A 26,017-nucleotide genomic window follows, 5' to 3' on the forward strand; every position below is an offset into this window, starting at 1 on the left:
AGATCACAAAATTTACGTTTTACATGAAAACAAATTTCCAATCTCCTAAGATGCTTACAGTGATGGTTTGTTTTTGAACAAGAATTTAAAAGCACAGAAGAAAAGGAAAAGGAATCAAGAAAAGAGACATAAAAGAAATGGTATAAAACCCATGAAATGGATATTGTCTACATCTAGGCCCTTATTGCCCAAGGTAAGCACTAGACACACATGGTTACCCAGCACTGGAAATGTGCTGTAAGAATACATTAAAACAGCTTCGAAAGACTTCTGATGAAATATAGAAGATTTCATTAATACTTTTTGTTGATCTTCATGTTGAAATTATAACATCTTGAATGTAGAGGGTTAAATAAAATACTGTTAAAATGACTTATTGCACTTTACTTTTAAAGCAACTACTAGAAAATTAAAATTTAAATATGTGGCTCCCATTTGTGGCTTGGAGAAATTCAGAGTATTGGGCTATACCCTATCACTGTAGATACTGTCTACATCAGTGGTGTGCAGTAGTACATGCCCTAACCACGATGGCCATGCTCCAATACATCCCAGTGGATGCCTGAAACCACAGACCGTATCAAACACTATATACATTATTCTTCTCCCTAGTAAGTCAAGAACTTGCAATTTGTAGCTTGAAGGAAGAACTCTGAAGCTTCTCTTTAACATATTCAACTTACCAGCATCTTTAACTCTTGTACTTGGGCGCCACTACTAGCTAAGAAAAGTTATCTGAACATAAGTACGGCAATACTGCAACAGTTGACCTGGTAACCAAGATGGCTACAAAGTGACTGACGTGAGGGTAGCCTATCCCGCGTGGACAGGCTGGTCACCGAGATAACTCACTTCCTGGCAAGCCACAGCATGACAGCAGATATTACAGTACTCAGGACAGGGCAATACTGAAAATGGACACACTATTAGTTTCTGAAATTCTCCATTTAGTATTTTCAGACGACAATTGACCAGGAGTAACTGAAGCTGGGGAAAGAAAACCAGCAGAAAGGGGTGGGAGAGAGGGGGACTATAATAAACATACTTTGGAGACCAAAGTTTAGGTTGTACTCTAGGCGGGATGAGAAAAAACTTCACAGAATTTTTCCAAGATCTCTGTATAAAACTGTACAATTTGGCATAGGGATTGGTGAGGGTCAGCTACGGGAAGAGAACACCATTTTTATTCATGTGTTCATAGTGGCATGACATGCAGTTACCTTAGTGAATAGCAATAAGCTGCTCATCTGGAATAATCCAAAGCTCTAATCTTTCTGAGGCCAGAAACTGAGTTTTTGCGGTATATGCAGCAAATAGAAAAATGTCTCCCTCAGAAAAATTTCAATGAAGACTGGGAGTTTTTAACTATATCCATTTTTTCACAACTTATTGGTGACATTACAGGTGACAACACACACCGAACAGAATTTAACATCTTAATAATTTTTTAAATCTATAGATCAGTAGTACAATGTATTTTTCTGTTGTGAAAAATTACAACCTTTCTGCTAAGCAACTTATGATCATAATAATATTAAAGGATAATATTTTAAAACTAAAACCATCTAAAAATACACCATTTCTAAATACTCTCTTGTATTATTATCACTATTTGTAGCTTATTACATTCTATTTAGTAATGTGCTTTTTTCAATTAAAAGAAACATTTTTTTATTATTTCAATGTTAATGAACTAATAAGAAGAAATTATATCAAATATACAGCAAGTTTCATTGCTTTCTAACTATGTAAGTTAGATATCTGCTGGTTCACTCCCAAAGTGACTTCAGTGGCTGGGGCAGAAGTGATCCAGAGGTCACAGATTTCTCCTGGATCTCCCATATGGGTGCAAGGTCTCAAGGACTTGGCCCATCCTCTGCTTTCCCAGACCACAAGCAGTGAGCCAGATCAGAGGTGGAGCAGTGAGGATTGAACCAGTGCCCATATGGTATGCCAGCACTTGCAGGTGCAAGATTAGCCAGTTGAGCCATTGTGCTGGCCCCTAGTTTACAATTTCTTTCCAAGGCAATGTTATAAATGAAAAACTTCACTGGTATTTTTTTTTTTTTTTGGTAAACTATTTTCCTGCCAAATATCCATGAGTAGAATTACAGGGCAGGGCCCGGTACAATGGCCCAACAATGGCTAAATCTTCACATAGCAAGCACAGATTCCCAGATGGGCACCAGTTCGTGTCCCAGCTGCTCCACCTCTCATCCAGCTCCCTGCTTGTGGCCTGGAAAAGCAGTAGGGGATGGTCCAAAACCCCAAAATCTTGGGAATCTATACCCATGGGGGGAACCTGCAAGAAGCTCCTGGCTCCAGGCTTCAGATTGGCTCAGCTCTGGCCATGGAGGCACTTTGGGAGGGAATCAGCGGACAAACGATCTTTTTCCTAATATCTCCCCTCTCTGTATATCTGACTTTCCAATAAAAAGAAATTAACTTAAAAAAATGAATTATAGGGTAAAAATAAACTCTACTTTTTTTCCACCATCCCACTGCTCATTAGTTTACTTCTCACTCCTATTTATTCCCAAAGGTATGACTGCAAATTTCCTGGGCGTCCTTTCCTGTCTTTTTTTATTCTATCCCTTTGAGAGAAAGAACTTGGCTCCTAATTGACCCATCAGGAAAGCAGCCCAGCAGCATCGGCGCATCCCTGCAAGCTCCCACTCAGCCTCAGCCTGTCAGCCTGTGGTTCCCACTCTTCAGGGGCAACGTGGAAGAGGCGCCTCTCCACACTTCCTTCACATATGCCTTTGTGTTACTTTTCAAGAGCATGCTCCTTTTAAGAAGCCATGGACCAGACCAAAAATCTCAGAGACCTGTGCGTGACTTAAGATGATTTTTTATACATCAGTACCATACAAATAAACATAATGGGAGGAAGTTTTAAGTACAGAAAAAGCAACAAACAGCCAGCTCCAAACCACAGGATCTCTGTTTAAAATTATGCCTAATAGAGCCTCTGTTTTTGCAGAAGAGAAAAATCGGCCAAGAGCCTTTCGAGAACATTAATGACTATCAGTCATTACATCACACATATGTCATCTGACACAAATTTTTAGATCAGTAAACAGTTTCCCTCTACTACAACAGAGGGTTAGTGTTCAAGCAGAGAAAAAAGAATTCCAGCACACATAAAAGCATCAAAACATCAGCCAAACCATAGAGTAATTCCAATTTCCCCTATTTCAAGTTACTCCACCAATCAGTCTTACTTCAACTAACAAATGCATGTGAAAATTTTAGAACATGAAAGGAAACTTCTGTTTTTCCAAAGCTTCTCTGCCAAATACAATATGCATTAACATTCAATGGCAAACACACACACACATACATACACACACAGGAACTTCAGTATAGGTTCACAAATTAACAAAGTCATCTCTTCCGAGATTCAAGTTTCAGCCATATTATCAGAAGTTGAAGAACTCTGCAGAATGTTTTATTACCTTTCTGATAGGTGTATAGACAATGCATATTGGAAGATCATGAATGTATGAATTTACACAGCATGAATATGTACAAACAGCTTGCACGCATCTCAATTTTCTTGAAGCTGATCCTAGTTTTGGTCAAGAAAACCAGGGACTCATATGTCCCACCTGGCAATCATTAAAGTAAAAATGCCACATGTTTGCAATGCACTGCTTATTATCTGTGCAACATTAGGCCAATTTCTCAACCCTCATCAGAATCTTAGGTTCTTCCTCCATAGCTCAGAAACAATAAAGCCACTCTTACAAGATGTTCCTAAATATTAAACAAAAGGATAAATAAAATTTACTTCAAACTCAGCAGATGCTGAATAAACATGAATTTCACCTCTTTTCATGACTTTGCATCTTGGGTCCCATAAAAACACATGCAAGAGATTGAACACAGTATTTCAATTTCACAAATAACAGAATTTCAGTTTCTAGCTACTGAAAGAAATATTCAACACAGGATCCAATGTGATACCCTAATGGCTAAATCCTTGTCTTGCATGTGCCAGGATCCCATATGGGCAGCTGGTTCGTATCCTGGCTGTTCTACTTCCCATCCAGCTCCCTGCTTGTGGCCTGGGAAAGCAGTGGAGGATGGCCCAAAGCCTTGGGACCCTGCACCCGTGTGGGAGACCCAGATGAAGCTCCTGGCTCTTGGCTCCTGGCTTCAGATCAGCTCAGCTCCACTGGTTGCTGCCACTTTGGGGCGAACCAGCAGATGGAAGATCTACCATGAACTTTGTGCAAGGTCAAGTAATTCCAAAGTGACAGAATGTGAATTCCAACATGGGCTTTTCTGACTGGTTGGCTTATGAGTGACTCACTGTTTTATCTGCACAGGTAAGAAATAGCCTGACATTAAGGTAAAACATACATGTCTCTGGGGTGGGAGAGGCAGAAGCAGAAAGCGCTAACTCCTAAGACACTGACCTGCTTGTAGGTTCCGTCCAGCAGCGTGTCCAGGTGTTGGAGTGGGGCAGGCGTCTTATCTTTGAACCTTGTTAACAGCCGGCGTTGAATGGCCCGAAATTGCACAGCTCTCTCAGATAAGAGTTCTTCTAATTTTTCAGCATTTTTCCGCAGCTACAATGAAGAATTTCTGAAAGTCAGGTTATGTCAGCACAACAAAACATGTTTAAAGCAAGAATACAGGGAACAAAAAGACTTTAAAAAAAAGACTCTGAAAAACTATAATGTATATATTTGAGAGGCAGAGAGACACACACGGAGGAAAAAAAGATAGTGAGAAAGAGCCCTCATCCACTGGTTTACTCCTCAACCGCTTGCCATCACCCGGGCCAAACCCAGAAGCCTGAAATTCAAACCAGCTCTCCCAGATGGGCGGCAAGAACTCAGTTATTGGAGCCATCCTTGCTCGTCCAGGGGCAGCCTGAGCTGGAAGTTGGAGGGAGGAGCTGGAATGGAGTACTGAGTCTAGTTACCATAAGATGGGATGTAGGCATCACCATCAGCATCATAACCATCAGTCTGCATATCCACCCCAGAAGAAAAAAAAAAAGGAATGAGAATATCTAAGTGTATTATACCTTTATAGGAATCAAGGCAAGGAGATGGATGGCACATAAATACACAGGCAAAGCAGTGAAATAAATCAAATGGAAATTTAGTAAAGGTGCCCCAACAGCAGCGAGGAAAGATAGAATACTTAGCAATCCTTTCATAACTGCTACACACATAGGGAAAAATAAGAATTTGCTCCATTTTCCTAACAAAATAGATTGCTAGGAGATTAAAAAGTATAGATACAGTAACAGCACTGGAATAATTAGAATTTTTTCAGTCTTGGCACGGGAAGTTAATACACACATGCTCACTTGCATACATACACACACGATCTGTAAACTGTTAACTAAAAGCAAAACAGAACCATACATTGGCCTGGGGGTTAAGATGCCAATTACATTAGCAGAACCCTGTGCCTGCAGTGCCTTGGAGGGACTCCCAGGTTTGGCTCTGGGGCCCAGGTTTTTGTTGGTGCAGACCACAGGAGGCAGCAGCGATGATCCAAGCATCAGCCTCCTATCACCCTTACGTGTGAGACGTGGACTGGGTGCACAGCTCCTGGCTTCAGCTCCAATTGTGGCTGTTGGGGATAACTGCAGAATGGACCAGAGGATGGGTACTCTGTCTCTTTCTCTGTCTCTGTTTCTCTTAAATAAAATACTTTTTAGAAAGTTAAACTAAACATTTCATTCTACATGGTTAAAAAAAATTGTGGATCCGGGAGTCTTCAGGGTTGGGATACAAGCCTCCTCCTGTCCCCCTGCTCCACTCTGGGGATCCAAGGGCATCAGAACAACAGCCAGGAGCCCTGAGCACTCTGCAGAAACAAAGGAACAGTAAACTTCCTTCGGGACTAGGGAGGGAAGCTTTCTCCAGTCCTCACTTGGTTCTAACTTTGGGTCCCCACCCTCTCTCGCAATGACCATCAGGATTGCTCCGGAGACCCCTCAAAACAAGCAAACAAACAAACAAACAAAAAATCTAGAATAGACAGACAGAGAACAACAAGGATAGCTTAGAATCAGACAGGAAATGGTCAGCGTGGATTCACTTATACCTTACTAGGTGGGACACAAAGATTAGTTACTCCTCCTCACTAGGGTGTTGAAGATTTCTCTGTACACTGCTCCTAAGACTGTTCTGCACCTAAACTGTTGACATATGTCTTGCTAGAGTTATAACCCAGTCTAGACTACCCAAAAAACAGCCAGGTTCAGCAAAATTATGCTTCAACGCTATAAAATGCTAAATACTATAATGAAAATAGACATGAGACAGCTGAATAGTAATCTATAGCCATTTTAAGGTGTATAGAACCCGGTTGTATATATAAACTAAAATTGAAATGTCAATGAAGAAGTCACAGGATGTGGTTAAGAACGTGCATTTTTTTTTAACATATTGGTTACTCAATACTATGTCAATTCACTCCATAACGTTATAAATGGTTACTGATGTCATGTTGGGGCTTTTAATTGATTGGGATAATACTCCGCTGGCTCTACCTTCAGACCAGAGATGGTCTCCCCAACAAGCCGTTGAACTTATCTGGACAATAAGATGCTGGAGTCTATGCTTGGTATATGCTTGCAAATAAAAGAATCTCAAGTGAACTTGAACTGTGGTAATGCAACAAGGTGGAAGAATCCACCATGGGGGGAGGGTTTGGGGAGGGGTGGGGGGAATCCCAGTACCTATAGAACTGTGTCACACAATGCAATGTAATTAATAATAAAAAATTTTTTTAAAAAAATTTAAAAAACAAATTGTGGGGCTGGTGTAGTGGCGCAGCAAGCTAATCCTCCTCCTGTCAGAGACGGTAACCCAAATAGGCACTGGTATGTGTCCAGTTGCTCTACTTCTGATCAAGCTCCCTATGTATGGCCTGGGACAGCCTAGCAGGATGGCCCAGATCCTTCGGCCCCTGAAACCACATGGGAGACCTAGAAGAATCTCGTGGCTCCCAGCTTCAGATCAGCTCAGTTCTAGCTGTCACGGCTATCTGGGGAGTGAACCAGTGGATGGAAGACCCCTCTCTCTCTCTCTCTCTCTCTCTTTCTCTCTCTCTCTCCATTTCTCTGTATCAAACTGTAGGCTACTAAAAATTTTCATTTATGTTTACATTACATTAAAAAACTGTCTTTATAATGCTCTTGCATGTTCTTGGCGAAAATCAATGCCTTGCGATGTACAAGCTATGTCTGGCCAGCTACATGACAAATAACCTCTCTTCTCTATCTTCCTCCCTCTTCTCTCTCTTTCTTTCAGTGTGTGTGCATGTTTCTCTTTCACACCTACACACACCCCACAGCTTACAAATTGAAATATCTATTAAATGTTTTTAAACACAGTCATTTGAAACATCAACGCTTACCTAAAGGCCACTTATTCTTTCAAAATTCCCCTTTTGCATTCCTCAAGGTCTGTTTATAAGTGGAGCCTGGCAACTCTGAGTATAACAGAAATTTCAAACAATCACTAGCACTGCCTAATGCGTTTACAAAGTACGACTTTCGGGTATTTCTCAATATCAAATCAGCATTCAAAGAAGGAAGATTTAATGCAATTGAGATGCTCTGAAGAATCTATCACACAGTCTCTGAAGGCACTTCAAAAAAGAAATGCAGAAATATTCAGAGCAATAATGACACTGTCAGCTCTCATTTCTTCAGACGTTTAATCGTTTAGCATTTACTGAGCACTCATCTTGCCAGGTACTGGAAAACATCTGAAGTGGCTAACCCTCATTGAGATGCACAGGCTCTGGTGTGCGTGTTAGAAAATGAAAATTAAAAAATCACTTTATTTTATAATCACATCTCATTTATGACCTGCTGGAATTAGCTAGCCAAATGGCCACCGATAAGCTCAAGCAGTTTTAGCACTGGATTATTGGGGTTAAGGGTTAAGCCCCCAAGTGGGAGAATTAAATCAGCTCTGTTCCAAGGCCAGACCTCCATGCTTAGCTCCAGGTGGCCTCTCTGTAAATGACTCCAACTGGTCACCAACTAGGCAAGGGGCAGGCATGGGTTCACTCCATCCACCACCCCCATCAGAACAACCCAGAGCGTGAGCACTCCAAGTCTTCACTGAGCGGCAGCAGCCCTAACACATGGCGGTATTCATGATCATACACACCTCGAAATGATGATCAATCAACTCAAAATACTCTTGAAGGGGCATGCATCCAGAAAAAGAACATGCAAAATCTTTGATTCCTTGTTTCTCAAAATGTTCTTGGAGGCGGTGAATAAGCTCATTTGTTATCAGCCAGAGATCTTCAAACTGTTCACTCTGAATGCGGTATCGTTCTACAAGAGGGAAAAAAGTGGGAAATGCAAATTTACATGCCAGTATAAGTGGAATCTACCTGAATAATTATGATCCCTGATATGAATATCAAACCTAAAAGGAAAAACATTTCCTTACTCACATAAACGACTCCCATGGTTTTATAAAGTGCTTCTGCCTTATTCCAGTTTTTCTGTGCCAACCATTTGGATAAAGCTTTATCTAGATGCAATCTGGTATGACTCCAGAATCATGATGTGAAATACAATTTATTTTGTAGGAAGTTCCACACCACAAACACTGCAAACACTATACATCCCCACAACAATGATTAAATGTCCTGTTCTCTAGTAGGTCTTTTACTTCAAGAGGCATTTGAAGTCATCAGCCCTAGTTCACGAATGTACTTCCTCCAAATTCTCTAGTCATCCTCTTTCTCAACTGCATAAGACATAAAATAGTCTGGGGACTGTCTTCTCGAGTCCTGGCCCATCATTTCCACGCCAACTCCCCACGCCCCAGTTTTATGCTGGGTACTTCCTTCCGCCCCTGAGGCTGACCGGAGGTTCTCCTTCACTTCTCTCTACAAAAGGTACTAGGACCAAGGCCAGGGACAGCAGCTTTCTTTGTAAACGGCTCTGGAGGTTTAAGGCTTTAGTCAAAGCACAATTGTGTTAGGGTAGAAGTAGAGACACACAAGAATGGTAATGATGGAACGTGGATTTGAATCCTCTGAGTCAAGTCTTATCCAAGCTGAGATTAGAATCAAATCTATTAATTGCAAACTAGTTTGTAGGCACTCTTTCATTCACAGCAAGACGAAAGGGGTAAAATCAAGAATGAAGCAGAAGTTTCCATTATGAGGGAGCTCCCATGGACTTAGAAAGAGGTCATGAAGGACACTGTCTCTGCATCACAGAGTCAGGGCCACCGTTACACTTGACCTTGCCACAGAAGGGCCAGGACTTCCCCACAGAGGATGTATTATTGTTTTTCAAGTACACAAAAACCAATCATATAGAATTAAATAACAGCAGAGGAACTGCAAAGGGTAGAAGTGACAACAAGAATTCTATCCTTACAGATGTTGGCAGAGCTAGTTGCCCCAGGAGACAGGAGACTCTCCCCTTTACACCACTGGAGGTGTTTGCAAGGAACCGAGCTCTTTGGTCTTCAATATTTCTGGAATTTTCCCCATAACTCAGAGTGAAAGGAAAAAGGGCAACTCCATGAGCTGCTACAAGTGAGACAGGTGTGATTCCAGCTCAGTTCTGCTCCCAGGTCACTGCCACTTTGCTTTGTTGGGCTGGATGCTTGGTTTTTAGCTTTGGGCTAGCTCCAGTAGGCAATCTTCCTTTCTGTGTGTCAGTCCAGCTTGTTGCCCTAATCCACAATCTAGATCTATACATCTTTCCTCTTTCTGGTCACTTTTGTGATATCTATAACACCGGCTTCAAATCCTGCTATTCCAGGCCACTTGGATATAGCAGATGTAGGGGAAGTTGCACATTGCAGCAACCTTGGCCCAAAACAGGAAGAAGCGGTGGTTACTCTGAATTACAGAGCCAGATGTGGTAGTGGTAAGCATGGGTGAGCTTGTTCAAACTACGAATCTCAGTGCTGTGATACTCACCATATCACCCTCACTGCAAGAAGCATCTGAGAGCCACAGTGCGATGGTGAGCATGTTGCTCTCCACAATAGCCCTGTGCCAAGAGATGCCACATTGTGAAATCCAGACAGGAACCCCATGTCCTTCCACTACACCATTCCAGACAGAAATAGGTCTTATCCATGGTGGAAAATTGCTTTCCAGACTTGCAACTTTTCTAATAGGGTCCTGACTCCTTCCCAGGGTAGGCACGTGGCTGGGCAGATAGTACTAGTAGTGCTGCTAATGTGGGAGTGGCTCTCCTGGGATCTCTTAGCAGTCGCAGAGCTACAGCTGTGAAATACTGGTGTAGACACAGTGATAGGTGCCCTCCCAGCAGACAGTTCTGCCTGCAGCATGTCATCTTGTCCCAGAGTTCCTTCTGTACCTTCACCTTTCTAAAACTGCCAACATCATTCTCGAACCATCTTTGGGCTCCCCTCAACAGGCCAGCTCCTATTGCAAATCCTGAAATAGCCACTCAACTGCCCTCATTCTACAGGTACACACCTTCTTCAGTTCAGAGTTCTTGAGAAATCTTGAGGAGGATCTGCTAAGAAGTTAAGAGAAGCACTCCCTCGACACTTCCTAGGAAGGAGTAAGACCCTGTACAATCCTTTGATTGTGAGATTGCTGCCTTAATGAGTTCGTTTTCTTTCATGTATATGTACCTTCTTAAATAACAACTGAAACAGTGCCTGACACATTAAGCACCCAGTAATTAGTACCTATCATCACTGCTGTCATGACTTCCTCCAAACAATTGTAAACGAAAGGGCAGGGATTTCATCACAAACCTTTTTAGACCCATACAGCACCTACCTATTCAAATAACTTTCATGAAGCAGACACGGAAAAAAATCTTATTTCATAAAATGTATTTTTCTGGAGCCAGTGCCATGGCATAGCAAGCGAAGTCTCCACCTGAAGCACCAGCACCCCTTATGGGAAACGGTCCAAGTCTCAGAGGCTTCACTTACAATCCAGCCCCCTGCTATTAGCCTGGAAAGGCAGCAGAAGACAGCTCCAGTCCTGGGGGCCCTGTACCAACATGGCAGACCCAGAGGAAGCTCTTGGCTTTGGATGGGCCCAGCTCCAGCCATTATTCATTTGTGGATTGCACCAGTGGAAAATTTCTCTCTTTCCCTGCCCCCATCCTTCCTTTCCTCCCTCCTCCCTTTTCCTCTCTTTGTAATCTCTTCACTAAAAACAAACAAATCTGTTTTTTAAAAAATGCAACACCCATTGATTCCAGTGGAAGACAGGGCTGGAAACAAAACCAATCCAGCAATTGCAACCACCAGCTGATTGGGGCGATGGACTGTGCTGGGCCCTATACTTGCAAGTACACACAAGAATCTGGTCTGGGATCACCTCAGAAAAAGTTTCTTTGGGGATCTCCCCAATCGAATTGCCGGACTCAGAACCCTAACCATGAAGAGAAGTGCAGGTTCCATGGTCTGCCATGGGGTGCAAGTGCCAGAGCCAAGCCTCCTAGAAGGCTCAGACAGAGCAGTGGAGAGCATAACCAGGTGCACATGGAGGATATGGCAGTCTATCGGAACCTGCAGAGGATACTTGGCACCACAACAGAGGACAGAACAAATCAATCAACTACCCAAACCAAATGTTGGCAGTGAAAAACTGGGCAAACAGAGACTCTAAGATGGACTATGTCAATCAGTGGATTCTGCAGAATTTCATCATGCTTGGAATGGCGAGACTGGCAGCAATTCATAACTGCTGAACTATCAAAACCACTTGAGCAAGACCCTCGGAGCATGCCCCACATCGGGGACCTGGAATGGGTGGGAGACTGGATGGGGCTTCTGCCTTTTTCTCCCCCTTTACCCCAGATACAGAAAAAAAATGTGGAAATAATAGTCTTTCCTCCTCTGTATATATCTGGCTGTAATAAAATGAATAAATCTTTAAAAAAAAAAAAAAAAGAAGAAGAGTTGCTAGAAAGGATTGCTCGGTTGCACCTGCCAGGCTCTGCAGCTCACCCAGCTTCCTCGCTGAGGACGTCATGGCTTAGAGATTCCCTTCTCTTTCCTGATCTTCACCCTCTCACACATTTCAGCTAATATTTACCCACAGAATGACACAAATCCTTCGCCCTACTTCTCATATCTGAATGACTGAATTTAGTCATCCAAAATTCACTGAAAATCCTAGGTACGGAAAACTTGCAACCCCAAAAACCCTGAAACGTATCTTTAGCTCAAGCTGCAGCTTAGACTGCATGGATTTGGGCTCCACGCTATATGAAATAAACTGAGTTTTTGCTCTATTTTTAAAGCTCTATGAAATTTACTATTCATAGATAATTATAAAATCACTTTGATTGTAATATAAAAGTTACAGACCGTACTCCAGGACTTATCTTTGCAAATATTCACAGAAAACACCTCACCCTTGGCTCAGCAGCAACAGACTGTGCATCTACTAAATGAATTCTTTGACTTCATATTTGAACATTCTGAAAATCAGACACACAAGGCTTTCTCATTATTTTAGGCGGCTAGGATCCTATCAATTGTATATGATATCTGAATGCCATTCTTACTTCATTGCCAAACAGATGCACACAGTTTCTAGGAGAAACATTTGCGAGAACTTTTTTTAACAAAGGAGAATAATTAAACCAAAAAAAAAAAATGAGCCCAAATTATTTCATCATTGAGCTGACGTCTGAAGCTGCCCAAAACTAAGCAGCGTCACGTATCTGCAATCAACTACAATGTACTGTACAGTTTAAAATTTGTTGAGAGTGGGCCCTTTATTCTTATGGCAATAAAATAAATGTTTTTAATGGTACCATTATAAAGCAAGACTAATCACAAATACCATAAAAGTGCAGAAAGCTGTCATCTGGCCTATGATTTCTACGTCTTGTTCTGGAACCATTACTCATACCCTAGTCATACCAATCACTCATCTACATACTCAGAAGCTGCTATGATTTTAGTCATGGAAAATATCATCAGAGTTTCTAAATGGGGAGTATGTTCCTCATGCTCATGAGTTTGCTTTTCTCAAAAACTGATGTAATTACTTGCTCATTTAAAAAGCAGTAACAAATTAAGACAGCAAACGTATCAAATGCAAACTGAGAACTCATTGCAAAAACTGTTTTTCCTCTTTATTGGAGCGTATTTAGTCAAACTACTTCAACACACACACACACACACACACACACAATTTTCTCCCCAATACAAGTTTGCTAAAGACTGCCTTTCTTAATATCTTACTTTATTTTCATGAAGGTATGTCCAACAGGGTTCACTAGCTTCAGTACAACACATACATTAGCAGCCACTTTGCCATTGATCAGTTTTAATTATTCTCAGAACAGGCAAATAAGACATTAAAATACACTTGAATCTGAAAGGCAAACTTGACTATCACAATTATTACTTGTCTGTTGAGAGGGATTAGTCTCCGCTGAAGTTATTCATTTTTACAATTAGATCTACTAAAGTACAAAATGAGGAAATAAAAATGTACTACTCCCATAAATAGCAGTCAGCTCGAACTTCAGCAATTCTTAAAACCTAATTCACCACATACATGCCTATCTTGAAAACATCTAAAAATTCTGAATTCCTCTCTCAAACTCTCCTCATCCCCCCAAACTAACACACTGAGCACCATAGAACTCAGCATTTGATACCTGATTTAACTTCACCTTCTCTAGGATTCCTGGCTGAGAGGGTGCTCTAAAAGCCATACCAACATATGTACGTGTAGACTTACGGGAAGTTTTGGAAGCCAAAAGGGTAACTCGGGAACCTCCTAGGAAACGGAAACCCATTACATTCACCTGGTCATCATCTGACTGATTGGCAAAGCCTATAAAGAAAAGAGAAAAATCACCTAATGTAATGACAAAGAAGAATGTTCACAATTAAAACAGGAAGAACTGTTGCATAAGTTATGCTTAAATCACATTACGTTTGAGGCCCATGTTAGAACTATAGTACGTTAACTTTGATTTTTCTCATCTCCTAATGGGTCATTCCAAGCTGAGTCAGCGCATGTACAGTAGAAACCTAGAATATTCTGTCACATCAAATCACACTGTGGTTGAATGAAAAGAATTTGAGAGCAAATGTAAAAATTGACAAGTGCTGGTCAAAGAAAAACATAGTTGAGTCTCATTAAAGACAAAAATTATAATCGAGTAAAATATGTGAAATACATGTAAAGATATGAGCTCATATGGAAATTAATAGCAAAACACAAGTAATTATTAGAGGACCCTAGAAAATCAACTATGCGTATTTTAAATTCTATATATACATACAGACCTCCTCAAACAGTTGTAAAGGAGGTGCAGGTGTATGGCACAGCAAAAACATCACCAAGTAAGATGCCTTTTCATTTCAGGTAAAAATGGTTTGAGGGCCACCTGCTCTGCTTCCCATCCAGCATTCCACTAATGCACACTGGGAGGCAGCAGGTGATGGCTCAAATACTTAGATCCCTGACACCTGTCTGGGAGAATCCTATAGAGGTTTGTTGCTTCTGGCCTCAGCCTGGAGCTCTGGCTCTTTTGAGCATTTAAGGAACAAACCAGTGGATACAAAACTGATTCTCTCTCCCGCAAATATGACTTCTACAAAGTTATGATACAGACTATTTTTATCTCTTTAGGTTCTATTAACACAGAGCATACAACTTTTCTTGAAACTGGAAATACTGATGCCTGAGATGAATTTGAACTCTATTTTGGCAAGGGATGTACTCATGTGTATAAGGACAAGAGCAATAGAGTAACCCGTGGTGGCATCAAAGAAACCCAGAAACATATCGGAAAGATAATTCATGTCCACAGAAACTTGGTTCATGCCAGGGTCTAAGGCAACTGCCCTGCTAATGTCACTGGACACAGAATTCATAATATTTTCTCTCTCAAAGCTTTAAATCATTAAAAGGTAAACACAAATGCATTTGTTTATAAAAAAGGGAAAAGAAAGTCTATGGGATTCCGAGAACAGCAACAAGAAAGCTCATACAATAGCATAGGAGCTAAAGAAGGAAAAGAGAAATAGACAAAAATTATTTTAAAAATAATAGCAGAAGATTTTACAAGTTTGGGGAAAGACATAGATATTTGAACACAAAAAAGTACTTGGCATTAAAATGAAAGAATGGAGGCTTGGTATAAAAAAGTAGAGTTTTGCAATCCAAGTTAAGTTATTTTCAGCTTAGAGAAGACTGTTTTAAATATAAAAGGCTTTCCTTATGCTTCACAGTAACCACAAAAACTACAGTATACATACAAGGATAAAAAACTAAAGACTCAAAACATACCACCAGAAAAAAAAAAACCACCTAATCAAAAACAAAACAGAAACCACAACACCAAAAAGATAGGGAGAGGATAAAGATTTGCAGAACAACCAGAAAACAATAAGCAAACTGGCAGTGGTAAGTGCTAAGGTAGCAACAATTATGGACAACATGCATTTGCAGATAAAGAATACGAATAAATCTACCCAAAAAAGAAAACCACTAGGAACAATAAGTGGATTAATTATGTTGCATGAAACATAATATATAAAAATCAGTTGTATGGCAAGTCAGTAGCAAAGAGCAATTTGAATAGGAAATAAAGTAGTAACTTAGAAGAGTACAAGATATATGAAATGAAATACTTGGGAATAAATCTGCTAAAAGAAAATATCAGTAAATACTTTATAATCATAGAACAGAGAAGATAATGCAAAACCTAATGTGAAATGCTGAGACTAGAAAGAAAATAAATAATGAACTTTACCACCTAAAAACTAGAAAGTTGGAATTTAGTTTAACTGGAATGTCAAAACGCTTTTCAGATGTGCTTGTCTCACCTCACTGTACCTGGGGTCAATAAGCAGGTTCCACTCCTGACTTCAATCTCTTGCTCATGCAGACCTTGAAGGCAACAGTAAACGGCCTATGGGATCGGGTCCTGAACACCAAAGTGGGGAACCTGGATTGAGCTTCTGAGCGCTCTTTATCTATCTCCCCCTTAATCTCTCCATCTCTCAAGTTAAGTAGACAACTATTGTAAAAAGAAATAATTAAAATATGAACTTTACATAATAGAAGAAATAAAATAAAATAATTAAAAATAAAAGTATTAAGAATAACAAAACTTCAACCTGAAGACTCCTAGATCCTCACCAAGGACTATCAGTATGAGCACCGAGGACTACATCCCTACTGCCAAGGAGACCACGGGGAAATGGAGTGCCTTCAGAGACCAAGAACTCTGAGGTCACCCACCCCCAACTGGATCTACCACATGGGATGGAAGAAGCCCAAATCCTGCCTTGCAGGATCCAAGGTCATTGGAACAACAACCAGGATCCCTGAGCGGTCCGCAGAAACAGAAGAACAGTAAACTTCCTTCGGGACTAGGGAGAGGAGCTTTCTCTGGTCCTTGCCTGCTTCCAACTTTGGGTCCCCACCCCCTCTCGTAATAACCATCAGGAGCGCTCCAGAAACCCCTCAAAACAAACAAACAAACAAACAAAACTAGAATAGATAGAACAACAAGGAAAGCTTAGAAACAGACAGGAAACGGTCAGCGGGGATACACTTATAACTCACTGGGTGGGACACAAAGATTAGTTACTCCTCACTGGGGTATGGAAGATTTCTCTGCACAACCCTCCTACACATGCTCACCTAAACTGTTGACATATATCCTGTCAGAATTATAGAGTTAGACCACCTGAAAAACAGCCAGGTTCAGCAAAAACGTGCTTCAATGCTATAAACTGCTAAAGACTAAAATTAAAATAGGCATGAGACAGCTGAATAGCAATCTAAGCCATTTTAAGGTGTATAGAACATGGTTAAATATAAACCAAAATTGAAATGTCTATGAAGAAGTCACAGGTTGTGGTTGAGAACCTGCATTTTCCTATTAACATATTGGTTAATCAATACCATGTCAATTAATGCCACAATGTTGTAAATGGTTGGAAATATTATGTTGAGACTTTTAATTGATTGGGATGATACTCTGCCGGCTCTACCTTCAGACCAGAGATGGTCTCACCAAGAAACCACTGAACTTACCAGGACAATAAGATGCTGGGCTTTATGCTTGGTAAATACCTCCAATGAAAGAATGTCAACTGAATTTGAACTATGGAAAGGCAACAAGGTGGAGCAATCCGCCGTGGGGGGAGGGTGTGGGGAGGGGCAGGGGGAATCCCAGTGCATACAAAATGTATCACATAATGCAATGTAATTAATTTAAAAACTGAAATGCAATAAAAATATGTTAAAAAAAAAAAAGAAAGTTGGAAAATGAGATTTCCAAAAAAAAACAAAACAAAACAAAAAAAAACTTCTATGCTAACAATTAGTTTAGAGATACAAGCACAAACCAGGAAGTCAATTTTCATCTAGCATGTCATAAACAGAAGAAGATCTAATGAATCCTGTAGCCAACACGGGTATGTTAGGAGCGGAACCTGATATTAGCTTTCTAAAGGGCTGTTTGTCAGTTGAATAAAATTTTTAAATGTGCATACTTGTTGATTCAATCATTCTCCTAAAAGAAACAAGTATGTAAGACTATAAGCACACAATTCCCCCCAAAAATGGAATATTATGTAACAACCAAAAGGCAAACACATGGACCTGAAAAGATAGTCCCATATCTGAGTAGTATAAAAGACAGTTACCAAATGACACATGAGCTGCTACATTGGGGTCCAAGTGTTTGCGTGAGGCTCTTAGGGTAATGACAGACTCACTGACACCTCAGGTAACAGCTTCTCCCAACTTCTTCTTCCCTAGTGCACCTCCATCAGTTCTCAGCCTTGCCCTCCGCAGGAGAAAACCATGTGATGAAATGATGACTATAGCAAACACACTAAGAAATTTCTTAGGAAGTTTTTGCATAAAAAAAAAATGCTTTTCTGATAAAAGCTTTAGTTGCTATTACAGCTGTCTCTTCCACCTACCTCGTGCCAGGTACATGATGCCTGAAACTGAACCAAATATGTTATTGCTATGGAACAAACGAGAGGCGGCAGATTGCAAAGAAAGACAAAAGCTGGGTCTTTCCTAATAGTCACAGACCACTGCAACAGGTCACAATGCCCACCACTGTTCTTTTCTTCACAAGATAATAAAATACCTCTATCGCTAAGTCACATTTACCCAGAGGCATCCAGATAGCTAAATTTGACATATATGCATACATACACACACACATGAACAGGGAACAAGCATGCACACACATAGCTATATCAAAAAGTTCATGAAAAAGGGAATTAAATTCAATTGAATGCAGAAAAAAAAAACCTTGACATCCATGCATAGTTTTTTTCATAATATGCATTTTCCACAAAATTTATAAGGCCCTGCATAAGCACAGATTTCAATTTCTTAACAGAATAATTTAATCTTTTAACCTGCTTTTCCATGAATACCTTCACATGCACTCAAGCATAAATTAATCTTTTTAATACAGCCATTAGGTCTACTAAGATCTTTTATAATTACATTCATTACTCTGCACTGGCAAGGATGGTGGAACTTGACATCTTCACTGAAACACTGTTGACAGAGTCAACTGTCACGGCCCTTCAGGAAGTTAATTTCACACCAGTTTTGTTTGTTGTTGTCTGTGAGTCAGAGAAACCAAAAGACGCAGATGCAATCCACTGGTCACTCTGCAAACAGCAAGGCAGGTGAGGTGAGGAGCTGTTAGCTCAATCTAGGTATGCCAGATGGGTGACAGGGTCTCACTTGAGCCACCACTTGCGGCCTTCCGGGGTCTGCACTAGTTGGAGTCAGGAGCTAAACTCAAGGATGGAAGCCAGGTGCTACAAGGTGAAGCCTTGGAAAACATCCTTACCCTTCCTTCTCATCCTTTTAATCCAGCAATTCCACTTTCAGATATTCATCACAGATTAAAAAGCTTGCAGAAGTATTGTTACAAAGATATTCATGACACGTATGCTAATAATACAAACTAAAACCAAAATAACTATAGGTATAATACTGGTTATTAAAAGTCAGCCAACAACATACGTAGACAGTGGGATGTTGGACTGTCTGACATTATCTGTACCAACAATGTCAGGGTACACTTTAAATAAGAGACTGATAGAATTATGATTCCTTATTAAGGACTACACTAGTGTATTAAAATGGGGAAAATCTGTCGGGGGTGGGAGTTGGGGGTGAATCCCAGCCTGTACGAAATTGTACCACATAATTCAAAATGCATAACAAAAATATATTTAAAAAAGCCAACAGTGCTGACTTTGAATGAATGATTAAAGGGGCTGGTTTAATCCCACATCTTTTTTTTTTTTCTTAACACTACTCCATTTCCAAGAAACATATTAGATGTGGCACTATAAACTTTGGTTGCTGAAGATGTTTTATCCCAACAAAACCTCGAGAGGCTGTAAAGGAACCAAAGAAATATGAACACCTGGGGAAAGTCGCAGCTTCACAAAGCACCCTCAGTGGTCACTGTGATGCTGGGGGGGGCCCTCTGAACAATCAGCGCCACCAAGTGGGCGTGACCGCCTCCCCAGCTCCTGCAGATGGCTGAACCACAGAGAGCACCAATCGTGAGATGATTTCTCAGGGGCATAAGAGCGTACTTTTAGATACATATCCAAAAAACTATGGTAAAGATGAATAATATATATTTTACTTCAAGATGGGTATATCCAAAAACCTACAATAAAGATGAATAATATCTACATCCCAAACTAAAAAAAAAAGTCCATAGCCTATAAACATTTGATTTTTTAAAAAATTTCTGAACACTCAAGTAAAATAATGATTATAATAATCTTAATCAAACCTTTAAAAGTACACCATATTACTTTGTAGATAGAAGTTCTCCTTTGAACAGGCAAGCAAGAGGGGGGAGGGTAACTCCCTGAGGCGTTTTTTTGGTCTTACTTAACAATTATCTGACAATTACCCTCTCATTACCTGCTGATGAAGGATTCCATTCTAAAGACTGTGGCATTTCTGATGTTACAGGAAGATGACTTGGGAAGCCCTACCTGGGAAGAGACTGAGGAGGCTGACGGGAGGCTTGTTCGTATCAATAGTTAACTTGTGGCTTGCAGTCTTGGAAGGCTGGCCTGGCTGGCAGATTAACTTCAGGGGAAGTCTAAATTTACACTGGATAACACGAGGAACTCCTGAAGAGAGAGAGAGCAAGAGAGAGAGATCCATAAACATACCAAGAAAAAAACCCATACTACTAGTAGTCTGAGCAGTAACACAGATCATAATTTATCAACATCCTACTTCATTTAGCATAAATGAAGTAACTGTAGAGTGTTGTCATAACTCATATTTTTACTACTTTTGGAAAGAACAATGCAAAAAAAATTCTTTAAAAGAGCATGAGCTGAAGTCTATCTTTACTAGTTGTAATATTTTTAAATCTTCACACCAGAGCACCATATAGAACATTATACTCCCTTACATTCAATTAGCGAACTGAGCCTTTGAGAGCTTCCAAGCTTCAACCCTAAGCCAAGAGTGCCACCTAAAAGGAACACAGAAAATGAGTTCCATCGCGGACACTCAACGATCACAACTAAAAATTTCTCTACCCATGAATGTTTTGAATCTTTGGCAGTTTTTACTTACTGGGGACAAGTAAATTTCATTAATTTTAATTGTATTCATCCTTTCCAATAAATTCCATGTTCGGGGCCCAGCACCGTGGCCTAGCAGCTAAAGTCCTCGCCTTGAAAGCCCCGGGATCCCATATGGGCGCCGGTTCTAATCCCGGCAGCTCCACTTCCCATCCAGCTCCCTGCTTGTGGCCTGGGAAAGCAGGAGAGGACGGCCCAATGCATTGGGACACTGCACCCGCATGGGAGACCTGCAAGAGGTTCCTGGTTCCCGGCATCGGATCGGCGTGCACCGGCCCATTGCGGCTCACTTGGGGAGTGAAACATCGGACGGAAGATCTTCCTCTCTGTCTCTCCTCCTCTGTGTATATCTGGCTGTAATAAAATGAATAAATCTTTTTAAAAAAAATAAATTATGGGGAAGCAGCACTCACTCTACTGAAGTCCATGTTCGTGTTACACACGAATATTAAGAAGATGGCTTACATATGAATTTGATTTTATAAATCGGTGTAAGTTACATTTGGAAAGGCTCATCTAGTAATTTAGTTATCAAAAGCTTTCAACAATCATGCACATGCACTGAAAGATAAACACATAGTTTTATATCAGAATTTTAATTTTTTAAATTGCTTTCAATATTTTTACAGAGAATAAAATTGAAACCAAAGCAAATCAGGACCCCTACTTACAAATCTATTCAAGGAGTACTACCTCTTTAGTTCCCCTTCTTTTTGTTTTAGATTTATGTTTTTGATCTTTTAAGATGTACTTAAAAGATAGGATATAGATTCCCTTGCGCACGGCTCTAGAGACATGAAAACTCAAAAACAACCTAGTCCACATAGTACCTCCACATACAAATCTCTTTATTTCTTTATGGTGGAGTCAGCAAACAGCTTAAAACTAGCAGAAGCTGTGAGAGTTCAGAAACAACGATCCGGAACCCAGATTCCTGGGACTATCTGCTTATGCCAGTTGGGGTCGTGTGACTTACTGCACACTCAGGCTGGGAACAGACTTCTCAGGATTCACTGCATGCCACTAGGATAGTGAAGAATCATCTTCGCTGGCAAGCACATTGATAGGTGAGGCCAATTAAATACTTTTTCAGAGCATGGAGAGCATATTTGTCATTCTCTTCAACCTAATTGACCATCCATCAAATTTTACCTAGTTCATCTTCTGTTCATAACCAACAGATGTTAAACTCACTTCTCTAGGAATCCTGGATGCAAATTATATCTGGTGTCTCTTCAATACAGCTCCAGAGTATTATTTCCTAACAATCTGTGAGGTTTTTAGAGGCATGTGTATTTGTACTTAACAATGATGAAACGTTTCACTTCAGAATGTTTTGGTAACATGATCTAAGATACTGCCCAAAACATAGTGATCTGCATCACCACGAACAAAAAGAAAAAAACAGCAAGTAATACTTTTCCAACTTTAAGGAAATTTTCATTTATTCTATACATTCTCAAATTATATAAATATTACTAGCGAATATCCTTCCCTTACAATAAGTAAGCTGGAGCTTCCTCTAATAGATACAGTCTGGAAAGAACAAGGAAACTGAAACCTTGTTCATCTGTTTAATGTTTACTTTCAATTTGTCTTCATTTTATTTGAGAGAGAGAGAGACCATTCTTCCATTATGTTGGTCTGCTATTTAACTTCCCAAATGCCAGCAACAGCCAGCGTGCAGACAGGAGCCCAGAACTCCTGCTGGGTTTCCCATGTGGGTGTCAAGGACACAGGGGCCTAAGCTTCCTAGGGTGTGCCTTAGCAAGAAGCTGGATGGGAAGTGAAGTGGTCAGCACCTGAATCAGGCACCCCAATGTGTGCCACATGGTGACTTTTAACTGTTATTATCACATGCCCAACACATCTTTCATTTTTAATGGCAGTAAACAACAAAAACTATTTGATCTGACAGTTCTGCATATGCCCAGAGAGAAACAATCTTCTGTATACTTTCACCCAAACTTTGAGCTAATTATTCAAACAAAAATCCGACTGTACATGATCTTGCCAAACTGTGCTACTAAAACTGTGTCCTTTACTTCAACCGGGTACTTCACTGAATTCACATTAAAAAATAAATTCAACATGGTCAACAACATGGACTTCATGAAGAAGTCAAAGACAAAGAAACTGATGGTATACTTAAGTTATCGCAAATAAAACAAATGGGTAGCAAGCACTAATGAACAAACCCTACAGGCAAACGACATGGTAACTCAAGTCACAGTTTGGTGAGCCAGCTAATGGTATTATCACACTCTAGGGCAAGTTCTGCAGTTGTGAAAATGTGTAGGCACCCTCTAGGATTTCTTTTCTCTCCAGGAATTATAAACCTATTTCATAGGACATTTGGAAAACATTACTTTGAAAAATGATGACACTTAGACTTAATAAAATGATTGCAGCTATTTGTTTAAATGATGGCAGCTTGAAAAGTTTTTGCACTGGGGGAAAGAAGTGTACAAACCTGTTTAGGAAGCATTTTTTGAAAACCATACCTTTCAGAGGAAAAACAATGACAATGTCACTATTTTCCAGCATATCTCCCCTCAAATTAAAATGTACCCACTAAAACACAATCTCTAGTCTTTGGGGTAGATCAGAATCCTATTTCTCCTGAAATTTCTATAGTCTCTTGAGAGAAACAGTCAAGTGTTAATTTGGCTTCCAGTTACTCCACTGGCTGTAACTGTATCAAAGAGCCTGAAGCCAAACACTCTGAGGGTATGTATGGGGGTGTGCGTGTGTGGACCTGCAACAAAGGAAGAATTACATGCTTTTAAAGACTCTCCATGTAGGCTCCTAGAACAGATCTCAACCTGGTCAAATGCACCTAATTGGTCCCAACTTCGCCCACCATCAGCAATATTTTCTCTCTGTAGTTGGCAAAACAGTCTGGCTGGCTTGGTCAACTCAGAGCCTTATGCCAAGAAAAAAAAAAAAAAACAGCAGAAAATTTTGTCATTTATTTTACTCAAATATTGCCCTAATCAGTCATCAGATTGACTTTGTTGTACAGTTTTTCTACTAAGTATAATAACTTCTCCTTCCAACTAACTTTCCCTTCCCCCTAACTTCCCAGAGGAAGTAGACAGTTGCAACTTTTGTGGTGCAATTAATCACAAAATAACTCTCAGAACATTCACATCAAAACCAGCCCTGGCAGAGTAATTTTTCCAGGAAGTAAGTCTAATTACATCTGGCACACACAAGAGCCCCACATCACTTGTCAAGTCGGAAATGAAACTGTACCTTAAAACAGAAAGAATATATATGTAGAGTAACCTACGTGTGTGTGTGTGTGTGTGTGTGTGTGTGTGTGTGTGTGTGTATAAATGCCTTTAGAACTCTTTCCGGGGGCCTGCTAGAGTCATTTCACATTGAAAACAAGGAGACCCAAAGTAGTAACAATGTCTGGTAGTCAGGACTTCCTTGATCCCTTCCTGGTATGTCTGGCTACGTATTGTGCTTCATCTGCAGTCATGTCTTATGCTGCCCAAGTCACGTAACTTTAATGCAGAAATAATGGAGACTAATTCTTCTGGGACAACATAAAACCTCCTGTGGCTAAGCTTTTTCCACGTGTCAAGAGCAAAAGTGCTTATCTGCAGCACAGCCTGAACACCTCAGGACAGTAAAGTGGATTGGTCTCTGAAATGCGAAACCTTGTACCAAGGCCTAAGTGGCAACATGTTATTTCCTTGTCTATTAGATGCAGCTATATCAACTCTGGCCCCTGGAGTTTCATTATGATTTTAAAATATACCAAGAGAAATTATTAAAACCAGCTTTCCCTTTCTATAAAAATGCTAGAATTTCTATACATTGTGAATTTCTTTTTTCTCATGGTTTGGGTTGAATTTCCGGAGAGAATACATTTCTTTCAGCAATATCTTCCAGTATTCTTAAAACTTAAACAGATCATTTAAATGATCCAACGCTTCATAAAATTTGGTCCACAATTTTTATCAGTCAACATGTAATCTTGCAAATTAAAATGCAAATATTGATCATTAATAATGGACTATTTATTTATTTTTAATATGAGAGGCAAGGAGACAGAGAAAGAGAAAGCACCCTGTATCCAGTGCTTCACTCCCCAAATGCACACAACAAAGCCAGTGCATTTGAATGTGCAGTATGGCTGGCAGGAGCTCAGTTACGTGTGTTCACACCACGGCATCAGCAGGCAGAAACTGTGGTGGGGAGCCAACGCTCCTTACCGGGCTCAGGCAGCCTGACATGGGATGCGGGTATTTTAACTGGTGCATCTTAACTGCTAACTGCCAGGGGAAAAAAAATTCTGCCGCAAAAGGTTACTGTTTAACTGGCCCAGTTCTGGGTGGGTGATACACTTAATGATATGAAACTAACACTTACTTCTATTAAAACTTTGCCATATAGGAGCCAAGCCACTTCTTCAGTGTCAACATCTCATATGAGTGCAGGTTCAAGTCCCGCCTGTTCCACTTCCAATCTAGCTCCCTGCTAATGTAGCTGGGAAACCAGTTAAGATGGTCCAAGTGGCATGGCCCCTGCACCAAAGACAGAGACTTGGAAGAAGCTCTTGGTTCCTGGGTTACGCCTTGCCAAATCATGGTCATTATAGGCATTTGGGGAGTGAACAAGCAGATAGAAGTTATCTTTCTCTGCTGCTCCTCTCTGTAACTCTTCCTTTCAAATAACTAGATGAATATTAACAACAAAAGCCACCTTCCAGATATTAAAGTCATACATGTTCTGTAACTCAGATTGTTAATGTTAACAAAACTGAATAAATATTGCTAAATTTTTTTTAAAGATTTATTTATTTTTTTTCATTACAAAGTCAGATATACTGAGAGGAGGAGAGACAGAGAGGAAGTGGAGCTGCCGGGATCAGAACCAACAGCCATATGGGATCAAGGCGAGGACCTTAGCCACTAGGCCACGCTGCCGAGCCCAATATTGCTAAATTTTTAAACGTTTTAATGTTATTTAAGTATTACCAATCATTTGTTTTCAAACATTTGTCTTAACAAAGATATTTTTTATAAAGCTAAACCACTACGGCAGGTTTAGATCTACAAAGCAAAACAAGCAAAGAGATACATTCAATGCCGCTATGTGCCCTGATGTTGCACAGACACTTCATCCCTACTCTCTAATAGCTTAAAATGTTCTAGGAGAACCTAAAATACAAATGCAATGCAGCTCAAATGCTAAGTGTTAAAGAAAAATAATAAACAAAAAAAGTTGGGGGAAAATAAAAAGTAGCAGGCAACGAACTCAAGCAAGTTCCTTCAATGGGTCAGATGTCAGATAAGGATCCTCTCCAAATCCTAAACAAGATAAAGGACAGAAGCACAAATGCTGTATGCACAACATTCTGATTAGAGACAGGGGTGGGTATGTAGAGA

The 26,017-nt window shown here is 40.3% G+C and overlaps 1 protein-coding gene across 2 annotated transcripts in view; it reads right to left on the reverse strand.

Annotated features, from left to right (window-relative positions):
- Window positions 1-26,017, reverse strand: part of BBS9 (Bardet-Biedl syndrome 9) — a 330,719-nt gene that overhangs the window by 175,940 nt on the left and 128,762 nt on the right. For both annotated transcript variants that reach the window (XM_058677975.1, XM_058677974.1), the window contains 4 exons: window positions 20,007-20,147; window positions 13,720-13,815; window positions 8,157-8,329; window positions 4,425-4,577 (listed from right to left, as the gene is read on the reverse strand). In XM_058677975.1, the coding sequence (XP_058533958.1) occupies window positions 4,425-4,577; window positions 8,157-8,329; window positions 13,720-13,815; window positions 20,007-20,147 (563 nt within the window). The remainder of the gene's footprint in view (window positions 1-4,424; window positions 4,578-8,156; window positions 8,330-13,719; window positions 13,816-20,006; window positions 20,148-26,017) is intronic.

Source organism: Ochotona princeps, chromosome 20 (genome assembly GCF_030435755.1).
Source record: "Ochotona princeps isolate mOchPri1 chromosome 20, mOchPri1.hap1, whole genome shotgun sequence".
In the NCBI taxonomy this organism is placed as follows: domain Eukaryota; kingdom Metazoa; phylum Chordata; class Mammalia; order Lagomorpha; family Ochotonidae; genus Ochotona; species Ochotona princeps.